This window comes from Electrophorus electricus, chromosome 11, assembly GCF_041902795.1.
Source record: "Electrophorus electricus isolate QZ-2024a chromosome 11, ASM4190279v1, whole genome shotgun sequence".
NCBI lineage: Eukaryota > Metazoa > Chordata > Actinopteri > Gymnotiformes > Gymnotidae > Electrophorus > Electrophorus electricus.
In genome coordinates this window covers 24,900,487-24,918,091 of record NC_137507.1, presented here as the reverse complement: position 1 = coordinate 24,918,091, position 17,605 = coordinate 24,900,487, and the positions used below count along the sequence as shown (strand labels likewise).

The 17,605-nt window shown below is 41.3% G+C and overlaps 1 protein-coding gene across 5 annotated transcripts; it reads right to left on the bottom strand.

Moving 5' to 3' along the window:
* Positions 1–1,460: 1,460 nt before the first annotated feature.
* On the bottom strand, positions 1,461–16,364 carry fyco1b (FYVE and coiled-coil domain autophagy adaptor 1b). Of its 5 annotated transcripts, none has more exons than XM_027021189.3 (18): positions 16,186–16,358; positions 15,429–15,534; positions 15,021–15,127; positions 14,722–14,847; positions 12,437–12,543; positions 11,004–11,147; positions 10,505–10,589; positions 7,953–9,869; positions 7,772–7,864; positions 7,307–7,425; positions 7,040–7,207; positions 5,001–5,144; positions 4,241–4,452; positions 3,655–3,793; positions 3,283–3,390; positions 2,627–2,837; positions 2,214–2,323; positions 1,461–2,108 (listed from the first exon to the last, which is right to left on the bottom strand). In XM_027021189.3, exons 2-18 carry the CDS (start codon positions 15,484–15,486, stop codon positions 2,054–2,056), a joined length of 3,903 nt encoding a protein of 1,300 aa, XP_026876990.2. In that variant the 5' UTR covers positions 15,487–15,534; positions 16,186–16,358; the 3' UTR covers positions 1,461–2,053. The 5 variants fall into 5 exon arrangements, 4 of the variants coding, with proteins under 4 accessions (XP_026876990.2, XP_026876991.2, XP_081579568.1 ...); XM_027021190.3 differs by having other exon boundaries at positions 10,523–10,589; XM_081723442.1 differs by lacking the exon at positions 15,429–15,534 and having other exon boundaries at positions 16,186–16,359.
* Positions 16,365–17,605: the final 1,241 nt, after the last annotated feature.

Genomic DNA, 17,605 nt, shown 5'->3' with positions numbered 1-17,605 from the left:
GAAAGCGCCGGATTTGTTCGTCAGACACGTCTGCACACTGGGTCATTACAGTACGTTTGATTGCTTTCAACCCTTTGCAAGACAATAAACACCGATGCTTGTTTTTCATAGCCACATAAACACCCCGCGTCTTTCAGTTTGTTCTTGGGTGCGCATCCCCGCGTCACTTTATGGGTATTTGTATACTTTAGGAATCTGCTACAGCTTATTGCACACGTGTCTGAACATCAGGTGGAGGTGTGCGTTCGTGTTTTGCAGTATAGGGCTGTGTGACTGGTTCACAGTGACGAGCATTGCCATCTCCAGACTCCATTTATATTCAGCCCACATTTCTTTTGAACACGTCCTTGCACATCTATCTCTTCCTCTATCAATGTGTATGTGTGTGTGTGTGTAAAACCTCAGATCGGTGGTAGGCAGGCGAGGCCTCTTGGAGGGTGTGCGATGGTTTACAATGAGCTCATTAACCTTGGGAGGCAGGCTGGACTCTGCAGATGGACACCCTCCTCCCGCACGACTCCGCTGCTCCCGTATCCACAGGCAACCACGATCCAGACGCAGTCGGTGAGGGAGAGCCGATCGCGAGGAAGGCGCTAACGCCTTGAGCGCACGCGGGGTGTCGCATCTCGCATTGCAGTGTAAAAACCTGTAGGGCTGGCTTATCAAAAATTAATTAAGACTAATTGCAAATTAGAGGCCAATCTGAAGAGATATCCAGCTGAAGGCGCTTTTCAAGTGCAAAGTGTCTTAATTACTGTTCAAAAGCATGGAGAAATCTGCTCACACATCGCCGAGACAATCACACAACGCTGTCACTTTAATCACATTCAGTTCTATTACAAACCACCACTGGCGTGCCACGCAGATATCACGGTCAGCATCATAATCCTTCTTTTACAGTGTCCTACTATAAGTTATGTAACAGTATTATTCTATTAACAATGTAATGCTTGTCACTACAAGTATGAGTGGAAATTTATACCTTTAACAAAATATTGCATTTGTCATTGGGAACCAGGCAGAGCTTGGTGTACCCTATGTTCCTGTCACTATATTCCTGAGTTACAGATCAAGAGTTGAACAGAGCAAAGAAACAGCAGTGGTTAAGATATTGCCAGTAAAATTTTGCTTCATGTCAGCAGAAGGAAAATGTGGGCTGGTAAAAATCACACTGCTGTGAAAATGGGTTTACCTCTTATTATGGGCTGCATGTGCCAGCACAATTACTGATTTCATCTCAGCATAAGGGAAACTGTCGTGCGATGCCCAAGGTAGTCTCCGTACATACAGAAGAAGATGTTTGCAAATTAAAGGTGCGAATTAAATTTGAAATTTGTGCTCTAAAAAATATAATTTCTTTTAGAGATCCAGTAAACATTACGTCATCATTTCAGTTTTGACATTAAGTGTAATAAATATTTCCACAAGGGATCAACTAAAATCACTGTAAAACCTGCAAATGCTTTACATAAATGTATAATTTATTAGTCTACACATGTTAAATAATTCTAATATGTAGTAAAGTAGATATATTTGAGCTCCTAGCCATACTAACATGGCTGCATATGTATGTCAGTTAATCAATACAGTATCTAAAATAGCCTCTATTTGTTATCATTATTATACTGTGTCAAGCCTTGTGATTCCCTTATTCTGAACATAGAGTGACCACATAGTTCGCCAAGTTTCATGGCATTTTATACTGGATGTCATAAAGCCTCAACCCACAAGCATGCTTCAGTTCTTCCTATTTCAAAGATAAAGAACCATGTTAACTTTTAAAGCTTCCACTTTTGATTTGTGGCATTGTGTCATGTCTCTGTTCTTATTGTACAGATACAGATGTAGTGTTCGATGTTCTGAGGATGAATGAATGAAAGACTAAGTCTTCACTAAGTCTTACCGGAAATGGCTAGAGGTTAATTATGACATTAGAGTACCTTCATAAACCAGGGGTTGCTTGACCTAGACAGAGGTGTGCACTGGTATATGTGTGTGTGTGTGTGTGTGTGTGTGGTGAATGCTCTCCCGTTTACAGTCAATCGCTGCCATCTTACACCACTGGCTGCTCCATGCTCAGTCTGTAAAAAACTTTCTTTGAGATGAACCTGGAGGAAGAAGGGTGGGGCCACAGACACATCACGGTCAGAAGGAGGCCAGATGCCGGACGTGTTCCAGCATCTAAGCAGTCCATGTGTGCTGCACATGCTCACCTGGAGTAAGAGTTGTCAAAGATAAGAGAGTATTCGCCAGGGTTGCAGGCTTTCAGCTTGCCCCGGATGGTTTCCTTGTGAGAGCTGCACCTTGTCAGGGGGATGAGAACCTGTAAGAGGAAGAGGCTTTTTTAGGGGATCGCTCACAAGGTTTAAGTAGGAGAGGGCAAAGCATGTGTGTGTGTGTGTGTGTGTGTGTGTGTGTGTGTGTGTGTGTGTGTATACACAAGAAGCACCTTGGCCTGCTAGTGAAGAATGTATGTGCAGTTTTACCTCAGTAAGTCATACTTTGTGAGTATGAGTGAGGGTGTGTGTGTGTGTGTATGTGTGTGAGAGAGACCTTGTCCTGCTCTAAAAGGGTGCCTATACACGTATAGCCCAAAATACTGCACTTTTTGCATGGTGCGTATTACCTTGGTCTGCTCTAGCGGTGTTTCGGCACTCTCTCGGTATACCACACAGAGGGAGATGCTTTTAGGTGTGGAGGAGAACTCCCAGCAAATGGTGGGCCCAGTGTCAGCCACAGTAATGGGGAGGCGACTGTAGCATCCAGACTTGATGAAGAGCTCTCTGGACTCCTCCCCAAACTCAGCAATCTCCTCCATAGTTAAAGGCACAGACAACCTATAGGAGACCAAACACAGCAATGATAATCCATTGACCACCCAGAGGAGACACACACACATTACTGATAACCCACTGTCCACCTACAGGAGACCACTTACAGTACAAAACTACCTGTTTTGTGAACTTTTGCTTCAATAAAAGTAGGCCTTTTGGTAGATGATTAGATCTATTACTAGTACGTGTGCCAAATTCTAGTGAAGATCACTGCACTGGCCACAACACTGCACTGCACAGATTTGTCTTCTCCTGATTTACCGCACCATATTCAACTTCGTCATCCATACATCAGTTAACGTCAGTTGACATCAGCTGCGTCAGGACAGGAAAATATACTAAGCCTTGCCCCACTGCTGACATACATAACCATCTGCTTCTTAGAACTATGACACAGCTCATTAAAAGTGCATTTGATAGGGCTGTGGTTTGTGCAGTGCACACGTACGTCATCTCTCCAGACGTTATCAGGCAGAGCTCGGTGTCCTGCACCAAAGCCGGCAGTTCCTCCACTTCCTCTGCAGTCAGGTTACTGGTACTGGCCTTGGCAATGCCACTGGGCACATCAAACACACCCACATTTACCAAACTTTGTGTGTATTATTTATCTATTTTTTTAGCGCTTTTTTTTTTTTTTTAAACAAAATAATTCATCTTCTGTTTGTACAATCAAGCAAAGAGCCAAAAGATTTGCATGTTGTTAATGAGGTTGAGGTCAGGGTTAAGTTTAGGTGTAAGCACAGCATTGTTTGTCCACAGTAATAAACAATTCAAAGTACCCTGTAAAGATAATACAATATTGTGTGTGTGTGTGACTCACAGCTCCTCTGGCCCTTGCGCCCCACTCTCCGGGCACAAAGCCGTGGTGAAGAGCAGTGAGTCATTGTCGAGGATGCCGTTCACCTCCTCGTCCGTGATGATGTCGAAAGCCATGTCATCTAGCCTGGGGGATTGCAGCGCTGCAGTGTGGCGGAGACAGCATGTTGCGCTTGTTAATGCATTTCCACCAATTAGCCCCAGATGCCAGAGATAACGTAGCAAAGCAGCTTTTTCAGCGATTGCCGTGTAATTTTTGGCATGGTCTCCATGACTGATGCAATATTGCCTAAGCTGTTGAGAACATGCAGTTGTGCACACTGTTGGAGAGGAAGTGATCTCTGTTTGTAGCATGTGACAGTTAGAAAGCTTGCCAAAACACAGCACTACAAGCCGCAAAGCTCCTTATGCAGTGTGCTGATGTCATTCACATCACTGTATAGTTAATCCAATAGCCAATTAAAGTCTCCTTCAAAATAGATATAAAAGGAAGCACAACCTAGGTCAGAGTTTTTCTAGAGGCTGGGACTGACCCAGAAAGCCTGAGTGAATCCTCTATGACCTTTGACCCCTGACTTTTGACCTCTCACCTGCGTCGCTAAGCATGCTGTGTTTGGTGGGAGTAGAGGCGGAGGGATAGAGACGTGGCTGGGAGGGACCACCTAGGTCCTCCTGAGGGGGCCCTTCTGCTATGGCACTGTGCTGATCATAGCAGTCCTTACAGCAGCGCTCTCTATTACCGCCCTGGTGGACGATCACTGTATTATTGCAGCAGGAGTGGCAGAAGGGGCGACCACATAGCCTGCCAGACATATAAGCAAAAGGTGTGACATCAAAACCACTACTTCTTACACAGATTTCTACATGCTCAGTGTACTTCAGATCTACTTCTATTTCCTATAGTACTACTTATATGTTTTTTATATATTACTTATTATATGTCAGAAACCAAAAACAACCGTCATAATTTCTCATTTTGGAGGCTTAGGCCAATGCTAGTACCAAAGAATCTAAAAAAAAATGATTATATATATATATATATATATATATATATATATATATATATATATATATATATATATATATATATATATATATATGTATGTATACACATACATACTTACATATACTTGATTTTTACCACAATAGACTTCAAAACAAACTGCATGTATGCATAAAGAAAAAGTGCATAAAGAAACTGCAACTGCATAAAGAAAAAGAAAAGCCTCATGGATGTACTTATAACCAATAACAAAAACCTGATGCTTGTGTCACTAAGGAGCTATTCCTTACTGTTAGCTCTATAAGAAGTTGTGGGTTCTTTCTGGGGAAACAGAAGGTGCTGCTCACTTGCAGTTGTGCCGACGCAGCCACCAGGTGAACTGCGTGTGGCAGCCGAGGCAGTAGGGCAGGTCTCGTTCCGTCTCCTCCTCTGCTCTTAGCTTCTGTTCAAATTCCAGAGCGTCCGACTTCTGCCAAAGTACATCTTTGTCCCTACAGGGGGAAGCAGAGAGCCATGAATAGCGGTTCTTCGCAATGAGTGAGCTATTGCTGCTGAAGGACAATACATCGTGCATGTTGTATAGATTTATCCTTTAAAATTATGCATCTTGGTTGGTATAAAATCTTGTCATAGGCAAATGTTCATTGAGGATATGTAGGCACATACACTCATTTGACTTTATTAGGAACACACACTGTTACAGGGTATGACCAGGGTATGCACTTGTGTAGCATGTTGTTTGTTGCACTGTTGTTTTTATGTTGCACCATGGTCCTGGAGGAACATTTCTCATTTTTGTTGTGTATTTGTATATAGCTGAAATGACAATAAAACCTCTTGAACTTGAACTTGAACTTGACCACCATTTTCTCACAGATCACATTCATTTCTTTGTGGCATGGTTAAGGAAGATGATGCAATTCTTTCAGAAAGTGCTGCAGATGCACATTCAAACTGTGAATCTCCTGTTATACCACACAAATGCTGACGTACAGCAAACGCATTGACAAGGTCATGGAACCAGTCGGAGATGACTTGTGCTTTTTCATCTCAGAGCACAAGTCATTTCAAATGTCTGCTTTGTACATTATCACACTGGAAGTAGCCATTATTAGATGGGTAATTGTGGCCATAAAGGGAGCAACACTATTCACACAGGCTGTCGCAATGAAGCAATGCACAAACGACATTAATGAGACAAATGTGCGCCAAGTATAGCAGACATTAGAATTTTATTTAGAAGCACCTTTCAAGACACTCAAGATCAGTGCAATGAAAAGAGAAACTAAGGATGCCAATTAGAGACTGAATATGCATTAACAGTTAAATAAATAAATAAACAATCCATGAAGTAAGTTAATAAATAACTTAATAAAATGAGGAGTCACAAAGCTGAAGTATTTATGGCCTTGAGAAGGCAAGCTGAAAGAGGAAGGTTTTCGACTATTTCATCTTAAAGAAGGGCGTGAATTTCAGCCATGTAGGTGAGCAGAAACACTGTCCCAGAGTTTAGGATCAGCTGCAGGACCAGAATATGGATGAAGGAGGGTAGAAAGGTAAGGAGGAACCACCATGAGATGGGATAGATGGATCAGACTTAAACCCACCAATAAAGGGAAACTGCTGCCTGTCAGGGGCATGTGACTCGAACCACATTAGTGCAGCATTAGTGCTGGCTACCAGATTTTTGAGGTTGTAGATAAAAATGTCATGCCATAATGTGTCAAAGGCGGTAGAGGGATGCAGGAAGACAAATATATTCAAAAATCATCTGCAACCAGTAGGTCATTTATTACCCTAACTGATACAGATTCAGTACAGATGTACATCTCTCAACATAGACTGAAACTGCTCAAAGAGATCATTGTAAGATAAGCATTCTTCCAATTCGCCTGCCATTGAAATAACCCCCACACCATCACACCTCTAACAGCCTAAAAACTGTTGACACAAGGCAGATTTACTGCTAATCACAGTTATAAAGATTGGTTATCAGAGTTAACATAGCCTTCTTGCAGACAGAACCAGATTGCCAATCTCCTCTAACCTTTCTCAACACTATATTTCTGCCAGCAGAAACACCACCCACTGGATGGTTTATTTTGTTTTTCACATGATTACGTGTAAACTCTAGAGTGTGCTGTGCGTGAAAATTCTAGACGATCAGCAGAAATACTCAAACTAATCTCATTATTGTCCTCCATTCCGATGTTTGATGTGAGCATAAGAGAAGCTCCTGACTTGTGTCTGCATGCCTTTATCCATTACGCTGCAGCCCCATAATGGGCTGATTAGACATGAATACATAAATTGGCAGGTGTATGGCATATAGGTTTCCCCAGTATAGTGGCCAGCGAGTGTATATTACATGTGGTATTGTAGGTACCTAATGAGCTCCACAAGCCTCTCCTCCAGGTTCCTCTTGGTACGGTAGAGATCATCTATCTCTGCAGATGCCTTCAAATCACAGGTCTGTTTCTCTGAGGTAATTTTCTGTAGGTTCTCACTGAGGTCCTGGCAGGCTTTCTGGGCCAGGGCAAATTTCTCCTGAGCCCTGACACAACACCACAAATGAGGGTGTACAAAGTACCCAAACACTAGGGACATGTCATTACTTAGGTTTGGCTTTGCATACAAGCATTATTACACTCACTTTGACAAGTCCTCTTTCATTTGGTTCAGTTGTTCCTCTTTCTGCAGAAGCAATCCATCACAGCTGGCAATGCTTGTATTTTTCTCCTCAATCATCTGACAGTAGGTCCTGTTAATGGCCTTCAATAACACAAAGTACACACAGCCTCTCCATAACATATAGGTATATTCATACACTTCAGATAAAAAAAAAAACCTTCAAATTTTAGATAAAAAAAGAAAATCAAGTTAACTGAGATGGTTATGACACTGTAATAGTGGTACTCTACATTATTCAGATGTAAAAAAAAAATCAATTTAAATGAATCCACTTGCAGAATAACTAACACATTTTTAATCAAATGCATATCATTGCACATACTTCAGTGTTCAGTGTTCATCGTGTGCTGATATACAGCTAATGTAAGTCTCGAATTAGACAGCAACAGATGTGGTGACTCCAGGCAATAACCGTGTGGAAGTATACCTCAAGCTCTGCCAGCCTTGTCTCCAGGGTGGCCACCTTCTCCTGCTCTGCTTCCATTTGTGACTGTGCTCCAAGCAGATCTTCATTCAAAACCTGCATGCAGGGAAAAGACTCATAATAGTCAGATATGTTTCTTTCTTTCCATGGACTTTTATTCTGAAGATAGAAATGACAAAATAACCTTTTCCTTGTCACCATGATGCGTTGCCTGTTCAGCAAGCTGAACACGAAGAGCATTAATCTCTCTCTGGTTGCACTTCCTCAGGGTTCTTGCCTCCTCCTGTGCCTCCTCTAGCCTCTGCTGTAGCTCCTTCATGGCTTTGTGCAGCTCCTCCACTTGATAAAGCTCCTCAAGGAGCCGGGTGTTGTCCTTGCTCAAGCTCTCTGCACAGTCGTTGAGGGCCTGCACCTCCTTCTGTGCCTTCTTCTCCAACTCTTGCAGCTTGGCAACAAGTTCCTCATTATGCCTGGTCAGCAGGCATACCTGGATGCCCAGCTCAGCCATCTCAATGTTGGCTGTGTGTAGCGCCTCACGAGCCTCTGCATTCTGCAGAGCCACGGAGCTGTGCTGACGTTTCAGCATGTCCAGCTCTTTTTGTATGGAAGCCACCTGAGCTTGGATGTCCGCTCGAGCATGGGCTTCGCTGTCCCGCTCCTTTGCTATTGCCTCCTCTCTCTCTCTGCACTGCAGGAGCTCCGCTACATGCTGCTGGTTCAGCTCCTCCACCTGAGCCTTGAGCTGCTCAGACTGACTGTGGAGGTCTTCCCTGGAGGCCTCGGTCACTTCCTGCATTGCCTGGATCTTGAGCCTTTCTTCAGCACTCACTTGGAGAAGGGCTTGTAGATCCATAACCTCTCCCTGAAGCCTGGAAACCTCCTTCATGTTCAGGTCTAGTTGGGATGCATAGAGGTCTTCATTTTTATTTGCCCGCTCTTTATCTAGGTCAGCCTTCAAGTGTCGGTCAGCCCCAGTCTCAGTGTCCATCGAACTTGGTCTAACATAAAGCTCTCCATGCTTCTCTTTCACGGCAACCTGAAGCTCACTCTTCTCTAATATCTTTACCTCTACTTCCCCAGCCTCACTCTTCATCTGGGCTTTTTGGATGCTCTCCTCCAAATGCTGGTTCTCTTCCAGGGGTTTCTTTTCTTGCTCCTCTGCTATAAGACCAGCTGAATCCAGCCTTGCATGGAATGTCTCAGAGGCTTTTAAAATGGTTAGTTCCCTCTCCAATGCTGCCTTGCTCTCGGCAAGTTCCTTGCTGCTCTCTTCTGCCCTCTTTATCGTATGAAGCAACTTAGCATTAATCTCCATTAAACTGGAACACTGGGTCTTGTACTCTTCCAGCTTCTTGCCCTGGTTTTCCATGCTTTGGTTGTGTTCAGAAAGTCTTTGGCTTTGGTTTTCTAACTGCTGGATCTTCAGATTGCCAAAAGAGAGCTCTGTCTCCTTCAATTTCAGCTGCTCTTGCAGAGACAAGATCTGACTATTCCTTTGGTGCAACTCCTCGTGTCCTTCTTGTTCTCTCTTCTTCATCTCTTCCACCTGGTTTTTCTCCTCCTCTATTGATTTCTGCATGTCCTGCAGTTGGATTTGCAGGCTCCTAGCTTCCTGCTCCTTAAGACGCAATGCCTCTTCGAGGTGGTTAACTGCCGCTTGTAGTTCATTGGTCTGTCGCAGTGTGGCAGTTCTCTCTTTCTCGAGGCCGGCTTGGAGCTCAGCAAGTCTCTCCTCATTCTCCTTCAGGGCCACAGGTTCCTTTGTCATAGGTTGCAGACTTCCAGTCAACTCTCCATTAGCCTGCTCTGCTTCCTGCTTCTGGGATGAGTCAAACAATTGGTCCCTTTCATTGTGTGGCTTTTGATTGACATTCTCTGCAACAAGCAGCTTCCCTTGGAGATCCCTGACCTCCCGCCTTAACTCTGCAGCTTCATCGGTGAGCCGATGAACCTCCTTTAGAAGATTTTGTTGCTGTAGCTCTGACCGGTCAAGTTCGGCACGCAATTCATCCACACCACTACAAGAGATTTCTCCCAGTTCTCCCAGATCACTAAGCAAATTGCTCCCAAAGTCTGGGCATGGGAGAAACTCCTCGGCTGGCTGCAAAAAGGACAAAAAGGCAACCCCCCCCCCCAGAAAAAACAATTAACTTACCTAAAGTAATACCACCTTATGAGGAACAGAACACACATTGGATCTAAACATCCAATATCCATATATGTGATTACTGACAAAAGGTGGTTGTTGTTGTTTATTATCCAGTCTTCACCTGATTTTGTTGTTGCCAGTTCCCACCCCACTAGATAGGTCTCCCACATCATATGATTTCCCAACCTGGGAAGGTAAGACTGGCTTCCTCTGAGACAATGAAGCCAACCACCACATCTTTTCAGGTTGCCAATGCCATAAGACAGCTTCTTGGAGGTGAGCACTAACAACCCTAAGCTATGTAGATGACCTTCTTTCTTGTATCATGGAGAAAGGAACTAGGTCATCCTACCCACCCAAAGAGCATGGCTAGTTGAGAGCTCAATAGCTTCCGTCCATGGAATTTGGATTTGAGCTGTCAATCTCCCAATGTACATTTTTATACTACTCAGAAGCATATAACAGATATATTTAAACATTAAGCGCTACAATAAAGCAAACACTAAATATCTCTTTGAAAAAACACCCAGACACCCCTGTTAAGCAGTGCATTTGTTGTACAGAATGTAGGTAGGGTGGAGGAGAACCTGTGAATAATTGCTGACCAGGCTGTTGACACTGGAGCAGCGGCTGGGTGGTCTCCACATGTGGGTAGCTGATCCCAGGGTTCTCCTACAAATGTGGAAGACACATAGTAGGCTTCAGTAAGTAAGGTAGTAAGTTAACTATATTTTCTTCTCAGATGAGTACTGACCTAAAATCAGTTTTCGCCATTTAACATCCCAATGAACACAACCACAAAGGCAGGGTGCTTTTTATGGTTCTTGGAGTGAACACCAGTAACTCAAATATTTGCTTAGGATTGCAATAGGAAGTGGTCGTAGGCAAAGAGGAAGTAAGCCTATTAGCAGCGGAATGCACAGAAAAAAAGGTGTTGAAACCACATCCTTAGAGTAAAGGTGCAGTAGCCTTACACAAACATGTACTTCAAGCACATGTTAGTATAGCAAGCTTTAAAGTGTGTGTGTGTGTGTGTGTGTGTGTGTGTGTACTGAGTAGTTGTTAGGGAGTTAATATCTGGATAACCTGGCAAAAGTGGGCCACTCTGAGTCGAGATCATATCCTCTGGATGCCACATCAAACTGAACCTCGTTCAGCTCATACAGGTGATTGATTATGTCTACGTTGAAGTAGGATTTCAGAAAGGGACTGCGGGCATAGTACCAGTCACTGCATGAACAGAAAAAAGTATCAACCAATCACTGCATGGGAAGAAAGCCTACCCACCAATCACTGCACAAAAACAATATTCACTGCATTGTAGGAAAATTGTAACCACACGACAGCATGGCATGTCTCAAACATGCAAATGTGCCAACTCTACAAACATTCAGACACAAACATGTATGTGTAGTTTACTCCCAGACATTTTTTTGAAGGATACACTGATCCTGTTTCCAAAATGCTGTTTACAAACAAGTCATTTATGCCAAGAGAGGAAGAGAGAGCTCCTCCAAACTGAAGTAAAACCAGAAACAGAAAGAAGAGGGATGAGCATATGGCAGTCGTGTTCTGTGGTTATGAGCAGCATTATAAGCTTACAAAACAGAGTTCAACACTGTACTGTGCCATTTCAACTCATTTTTAAAAAATCTATCTAGCCCAAGTTAGACCATATTAAAAGACCAAAAACTGAAATTCACTTCAGCTCTTTAGTGCCGAACCGTCTTCCATCAAAGTATGAGTTAGAACAGACATACTGTAATTACGTTAATTGATCCTGCAGGATCTTTTTTAATCAGTATTTCTACTGCTTCTTTTGCACAACTGCATCAGCATATTCTACCTTTTACTACACTAATAATTCTTGAATCAAAGTTCTTTTGTTTATTTGTTTGTTTTTATTTTGTTGTCACAGAAAAAAATCCAGGACTCAGGCTTATCATTTTTATAAAATTATAATATTGTTCAGGTCTTTTTTTCCCCCAAGTTAGGCTCTCCATGTTGTCAGCAGACTCAGCCAATGAAGAAATGAACCCTAAAAAATATACTGTGGAAGAACATTCACATAGTTACTTTTTAACCTTATGGGGTTTCTTGGACAGGTACCTTTATTTGAAAGGCAGTATGATTTTTTCATAACTTCCTTTCCAGAATCTGCTTTTTTCCAATTCTTAGTACGCTCACCTCTCAGCCCACTTCCTCATAACATTTTAATGTCGACTTTCAGTTCAGCATTTGATCCATTTGGGCAGCTGCAGAGGGTTTCATGCTGACTACTGTACCTGCTTGCATAACCAGTCACAAGACTGTAGGAAAATATGCATATAGCAGGTTTCATGTTTCGCATTTCAAAATCTGAAAGGGTTTCCCAGCATAGACTAAAGATTCATACATTGCTTAATTTGCCTACTCCTCCTGTCACAGGTTGTATACCTCAGACAATATAACTTCCTCTACCACACATTTAAAAACGCTTGGGGTATGACAGTGAACAACTGTAGCTTCCATTCTCCTACCAAGTGACTCTTTGGTTCATAAGGCATTGCTGAAGCGTGTCTGCAAGTCTCTGGTGTACCAGGCAGTAGCGGATGAAGGCTCGCCCTTTTCCCAGCGATGTCTTCAACTGCAAAAAACAGAACAAATGATCAAAATGAGTAATTTCATGTGAGCTGGTATGAACTGTATAATTAGATTCACTTCACAGCAGCCTTAAACTGCACAGAACATACTGACATATGTTTTTTTTACTCTGTTTTTAGTGTTTAACATAGTTTCACTATAATCTGTTATATCTGAATTTTGGTTTACTTTTTGCAAAAAATAACCACGTATTGAAATCTACTGAGTTTTTTTTTGTCACCTGAGGTTACATGTTAATAGAAGCTGGTGAGTGCCACATAACTGTTATTTAGGTGCTGACAAATTAAAACATTGGAGGGTATAATTAATTTTTTCCATGAGTGTATGTCATTAAAATAGATATCTTGTCAACACAGATAACACTGTAGAAACAAACAAATTAAAAAACATTTTCAGTTTTAAAGGTTAAAGGTTTTAACCTGACTTTCCAGATTACTGAGCCTCAATTCATTGAGTGAATGTGACTCACCCAGTAACACTGCAGATGGTTAGATTACAGTAAATTATGAAATTAAAACACACAGACAGCTGATGGGACTTCCACACAGCAGGTGAAGAATAACACCATCACAGCAAACTATGGAAAATGTTCTGACATTTTGATACTGAGGCATATCACTAAAACTTCAGTCATCATGTCAGGACCTATATCTTATGTGTCTTAAAAAGGGACTCCATGGTGAGGAAAGCCTAAAGCCTGTTCTTCTACACACCTCAGGAGAAGTCCCTAAGCAGGAGGTGTCAAACCAAAGAATTCAAAGTTTACTCATAAACAGCACAGTGAAGTATGCTAACCAGTATCATTCCACTAATAGTGTTCTTGGGGTTTTAAGGTTTAAGTCAGCAAGCATGCTCCCCTCCAGTGAAGAACATAAACACAGAGTATACTTGTTTGTTAACCTAAGGCACTGCATGCTTTTAAACTACAAAAGGAACACCTGAACTTCAACAATCATAAGTATTGGAAACCTCCTTATCTCCACTATTGTCTGTTTCTTGAAAAACATAAAACACCCAAAGGCATGATGGAACTAACAGATCAACATTCTTTGCTTTGTGATTTCAGACGGACTATGTAATGTTCTCTATATTCTTTGTTAGCTATACTAACAAAGCCATAGTTCCTACAGCACATAATCCGACTCGGGCAGTGTTTTGCTGTGACCTCCTCGTTTATTTGCCAAAATGAAGAGCAGAGAATCATGAGAAAATTAGACATCCATATAGAGGTAAACAAACAAACAAACAAACAAACAAACAGCAAGAAATGAAATCCAGTCAGCAAAGAAAAAATAATGAAACTACTACTTAAGACTACTTAAGAGCAGTCAAACATGAGTGCAGTGACGCCTGACCACAATCTTCTCTGTTTGAATGTCTGCAGAACCATGTCTAGCTATAAGGAAAGTGAAAATAACACCCCGTCCGCCCCCAGAACCTCAGTTATAAAATTTAATTTTGAATCAGCAACATTCTGATGCCTTTCCTGCATTAGCTAGCTGTCATGCGTTTGTTTTTTATAGGCTATTTAGCTGCTAAACTTGCCCAATGTCATATGGCATTTTTTTCCCTCAAAACAGACCAGCTATCATTAATACCATTGAACATACATTTGTGTTTATACTCCTATTATCAAATAAGCTTTATAGCCAAGTTCAGTAATAGGAGAATACATTTTCAAAGTTATTGTTTATTTAACATATTTTTTTTTTGTAATCTGAACTCTTTACAAAAGTGATGCATGCACAGCATTTAGTTGCCTCTCTGAAAAGGGTTTCAGAGAGGTAAGGTAATAACCTATGTGTATTGTAAAACTAAGGCGGTATAAACAAAAATCAGAATATTAACATCAAAACCAATGTAAGCCTATTTATCTAGTGTAGGTTTCAGTGTTTATTTCAAACTGAAAATTAGTTAAATATTTATTCACAAATTTAAGTTGAATAGTTCATTATTCATTAACTGAAGTGAAGGTTTATCACTTTGTCATTAATTGAAGTGTGGTTTGTGGTTTACTGCTTTATGTGAAGCAGATTTGTTGACTAATCTTGATTCTGCTTACAGCCCTGTGTATGTGTGTGTGTGTGTGTGTGTGTGTGTGTGTGTGTGTGTGTGTGTGTGTGTGTGTGTGTGTGTGTCTTGCCTAAATGCTGTAGATTACCTCAGAGATAGACTTGACAAAGCGAATCCCATCATTGGTCCCTTTCATCTTGGCCAAGCAGTCACAGAAGTAGTCCCAGTAGTCTTTCCTGCTCCCCAGAAATGTAGCTTTCTCTTTTTGGTCATACTACAAAGATTTTGATCAAATGATTCCAAAAGGTTGAGCAAAAGCTTTCCAAAACGCTACACCACATGCAAGTTACTAAGAGGCTGTACCTACCTCACTCAAAATCGAACTATATGACATAATTCACATTTGCTAATAAGTTGTAAAAGCTAGCATGTATATGTCTGTCATACTTGCAGCAAGTATTCTAGTTTGTAGCAGAATTTGTGAAGATTGGCGCTGTCGTCTGTGATGGGTTCTCCATTCTCCATGTGTTCCTTGCCCAACTCGGCCACCGCATCTGCACGAGGAAAATGCAGGTGTCTTAGTGCGAGCAGTCAAAGTTGCTGTGCTCACCTGACATGTCATGGCCTAAATTTTCCATAGAGCATTTTAGAGGGGGTGTTCAAAGTGACACTTGCTCTTCTATGTTACAGCGATGACTTTGTGTTACGGTGCCTTTGGCCAACTCACTCCTGTTTTACTAAAGTAAAAAGTAAGAATGCCCAGAGGTTCTGAGCTCTGAGCCAGATGCTTTCAAACCAAAATGGATTGAATGGAGTCCCATGAAAGACAGGGCTATGCGAGTAAAATTGTGATACCGTGCAAGTCTCTGATTATCCTCTGAAGCTGATTCTCGCCAACAGTTACTGATGCCATGGTGAAGCAGAAAGACAAAGGTTGTTTACAGTGTCATCACACTGTGTGCTGTATGAAGGAAATACAGAATGTGAATTTAAGGGAGAAGTGTGTCCATGCTTATACAAAGCACTAACAACAGATATCTGTAGTCTGTTAGAAACTTAGTTTGTCAAACAGACTCAATGTGTGCAAATAAAAATTATACACCAAACTGTCCAAAGCTTCAGTTTGAACAAGACCATGAATAGGTACTCTAAAAACACTATCAAAGAGACCAACATCAGAAAGAACAACGTTCAACAGTACAGAAAGAAAGCTGGAGTCCAAGGAGGTGACTGGGTCTGTCTGACATGCGGTAGTTTACGTCACTCCATGGCAAGTGATCATGCCTCTCATCACAGAACAAGTGGTCTCAGGATAGTGAAACTAACGTTTCCAGCTCACAAGTACACTGTCAGCTCACTTTAGTTACATTTGAATGAACTTCCTGTTTGTGACTATTACGTCAGGGAAAAACTCACCCAGAGCTAATGTAACTATACGAAAGAAACACGAAATTAGGAAAGAGCAGGATACACCTGCTTGTAACTTAACAGTTCAGGGAAAATGACTAGCAACGTCACGCTAACACTTATGCGAAACGTCAACATAGGACACAAACAATAAATCGATAAGGTACGCGGAGTTTCTTAAAAATAACAAGTTGTAAACACATACTGTGTTTCCGAGAGGACAGAAGATCCTTCAAATCGATAAGTTTACAGATGGAACAACCTTGCTAGAGCTAGTAGAGGCGGGAGTTCGTGTTGACTGGCAGTCGAAATAGCAAATCGGGTACAAAGTAATGTTACAAAGACTCTCAGGAGTGCGCCTGGTTTGGTTGAGACGTAGTAGCGAAGTAACGATCACCTGACTGGTGTCGCGAAACACTCGGGCTTAAACTATAGGCACCATTGATGTGCGTGTTATAGATGTTGAGGTTAGGGTAGCTACAGGATGTTATATTACATATACTATATGCTGTGTTTTTCATCAACTAGTCTACCGATATGCAAGTAATACTGCCACAACAATGCTGTTGTTTTTACCTTATTGAAATCATAATCATATGTCCACTCTAACTGGCGGGGATGAAATAAAGCATCTCGATTTTTAACGCCATCATATTAAGTATTAAGTATTTAAGCATTTCTATCTATACTGGTTGAGAACAATTGGCACCAATTCTTAGAAAGCTCCAAAGTTAAAAGGTATGTACAGAATTTGCACTGATTGGAACAAACCATAATGCAGACAAAAACCTTTCCAAAACAATTCCTAAGTTTTCCACCAAATATTTGTAGGCTTTGAGATTTTATAGTAACAGCTGTTCTGTAAAAGGAGTATCAACATGCTATCAGATAATGACCTCCAAATAAAATGTTCTCCTCATACAAAAACTGCCTGATTGATCATTTGTTTTTGGAATGTTTTGTTATTTTTGAATAGCATGTAAATTATAGAATAAAAACATGTAAACTATAAAATTTTAAAAGCCCTCCAAAGGCTTTATTTTACTATCTTTTATTTTTTATTTTTTTTGCACTAGCATAAAAAACTAGGGGCTTCTTGAGACCAGGCATAACAGTTCCAGAGGGCTATGATAGAAAACATGCTTACCATCTCTATCACTATAAGTGAAGAGAACTGTGAGTTCTGCTTCAAAGGTGATTGGTACAGCACAGCACAGCATCTCTAATACTTATATAGAGAGTATGAGGAAAAAGGGGCCTACAACACCCAGCTATCATATTGTAGACCTTCCATCTGAAGATGCTCTGGGCTATTAAAGCAAGAACCTCCTAGTTTCTTGGCAGCACTTACTGTAAAATGGTTCAAGAACTGAACAGGGTTTCAGTCATTTCATGTATTCTAAATTTGAGGAGTTATTGATAAACCTTCTCGTGTACACTCTGCTTATAGTATTATCTTGCTTGAGTGTATAGTTCATTGTATGTAGTCCAGTTTAAACTTTTAGTGGCCTGTGACATGAAGACAAAAATTCAGAGTCCATGAAAAGGGTTGATCTAGGTTTTTTCATATATATATATATATAAAAAATATATATGTAAGTGGGAACAATGCCTCCTGTATGGGT

Coding starts and splice junctions, on each gene's coding strand:
- fyco1b (XM_027021189.3), bottom strand. CDS start 15,486: ATGGCATCAGTAACTGTTGGCGAGAATCAGCTTCAGAGGATAATCAGA. Junction 14,848..15,020: donor AACTAGAATACTTGCTGCAA/GTATGACAGACA, acceptor AAATCTTTGTAG/TATGACCAAAAAGAGAAAGC. Junction 10,590..11,003: donor GAGTGGCCCACTTTTGCCAG/GTTATCCAGATA, acceptor CCACATTTGTAG/GAGAACCCTGGGATCAGCTA.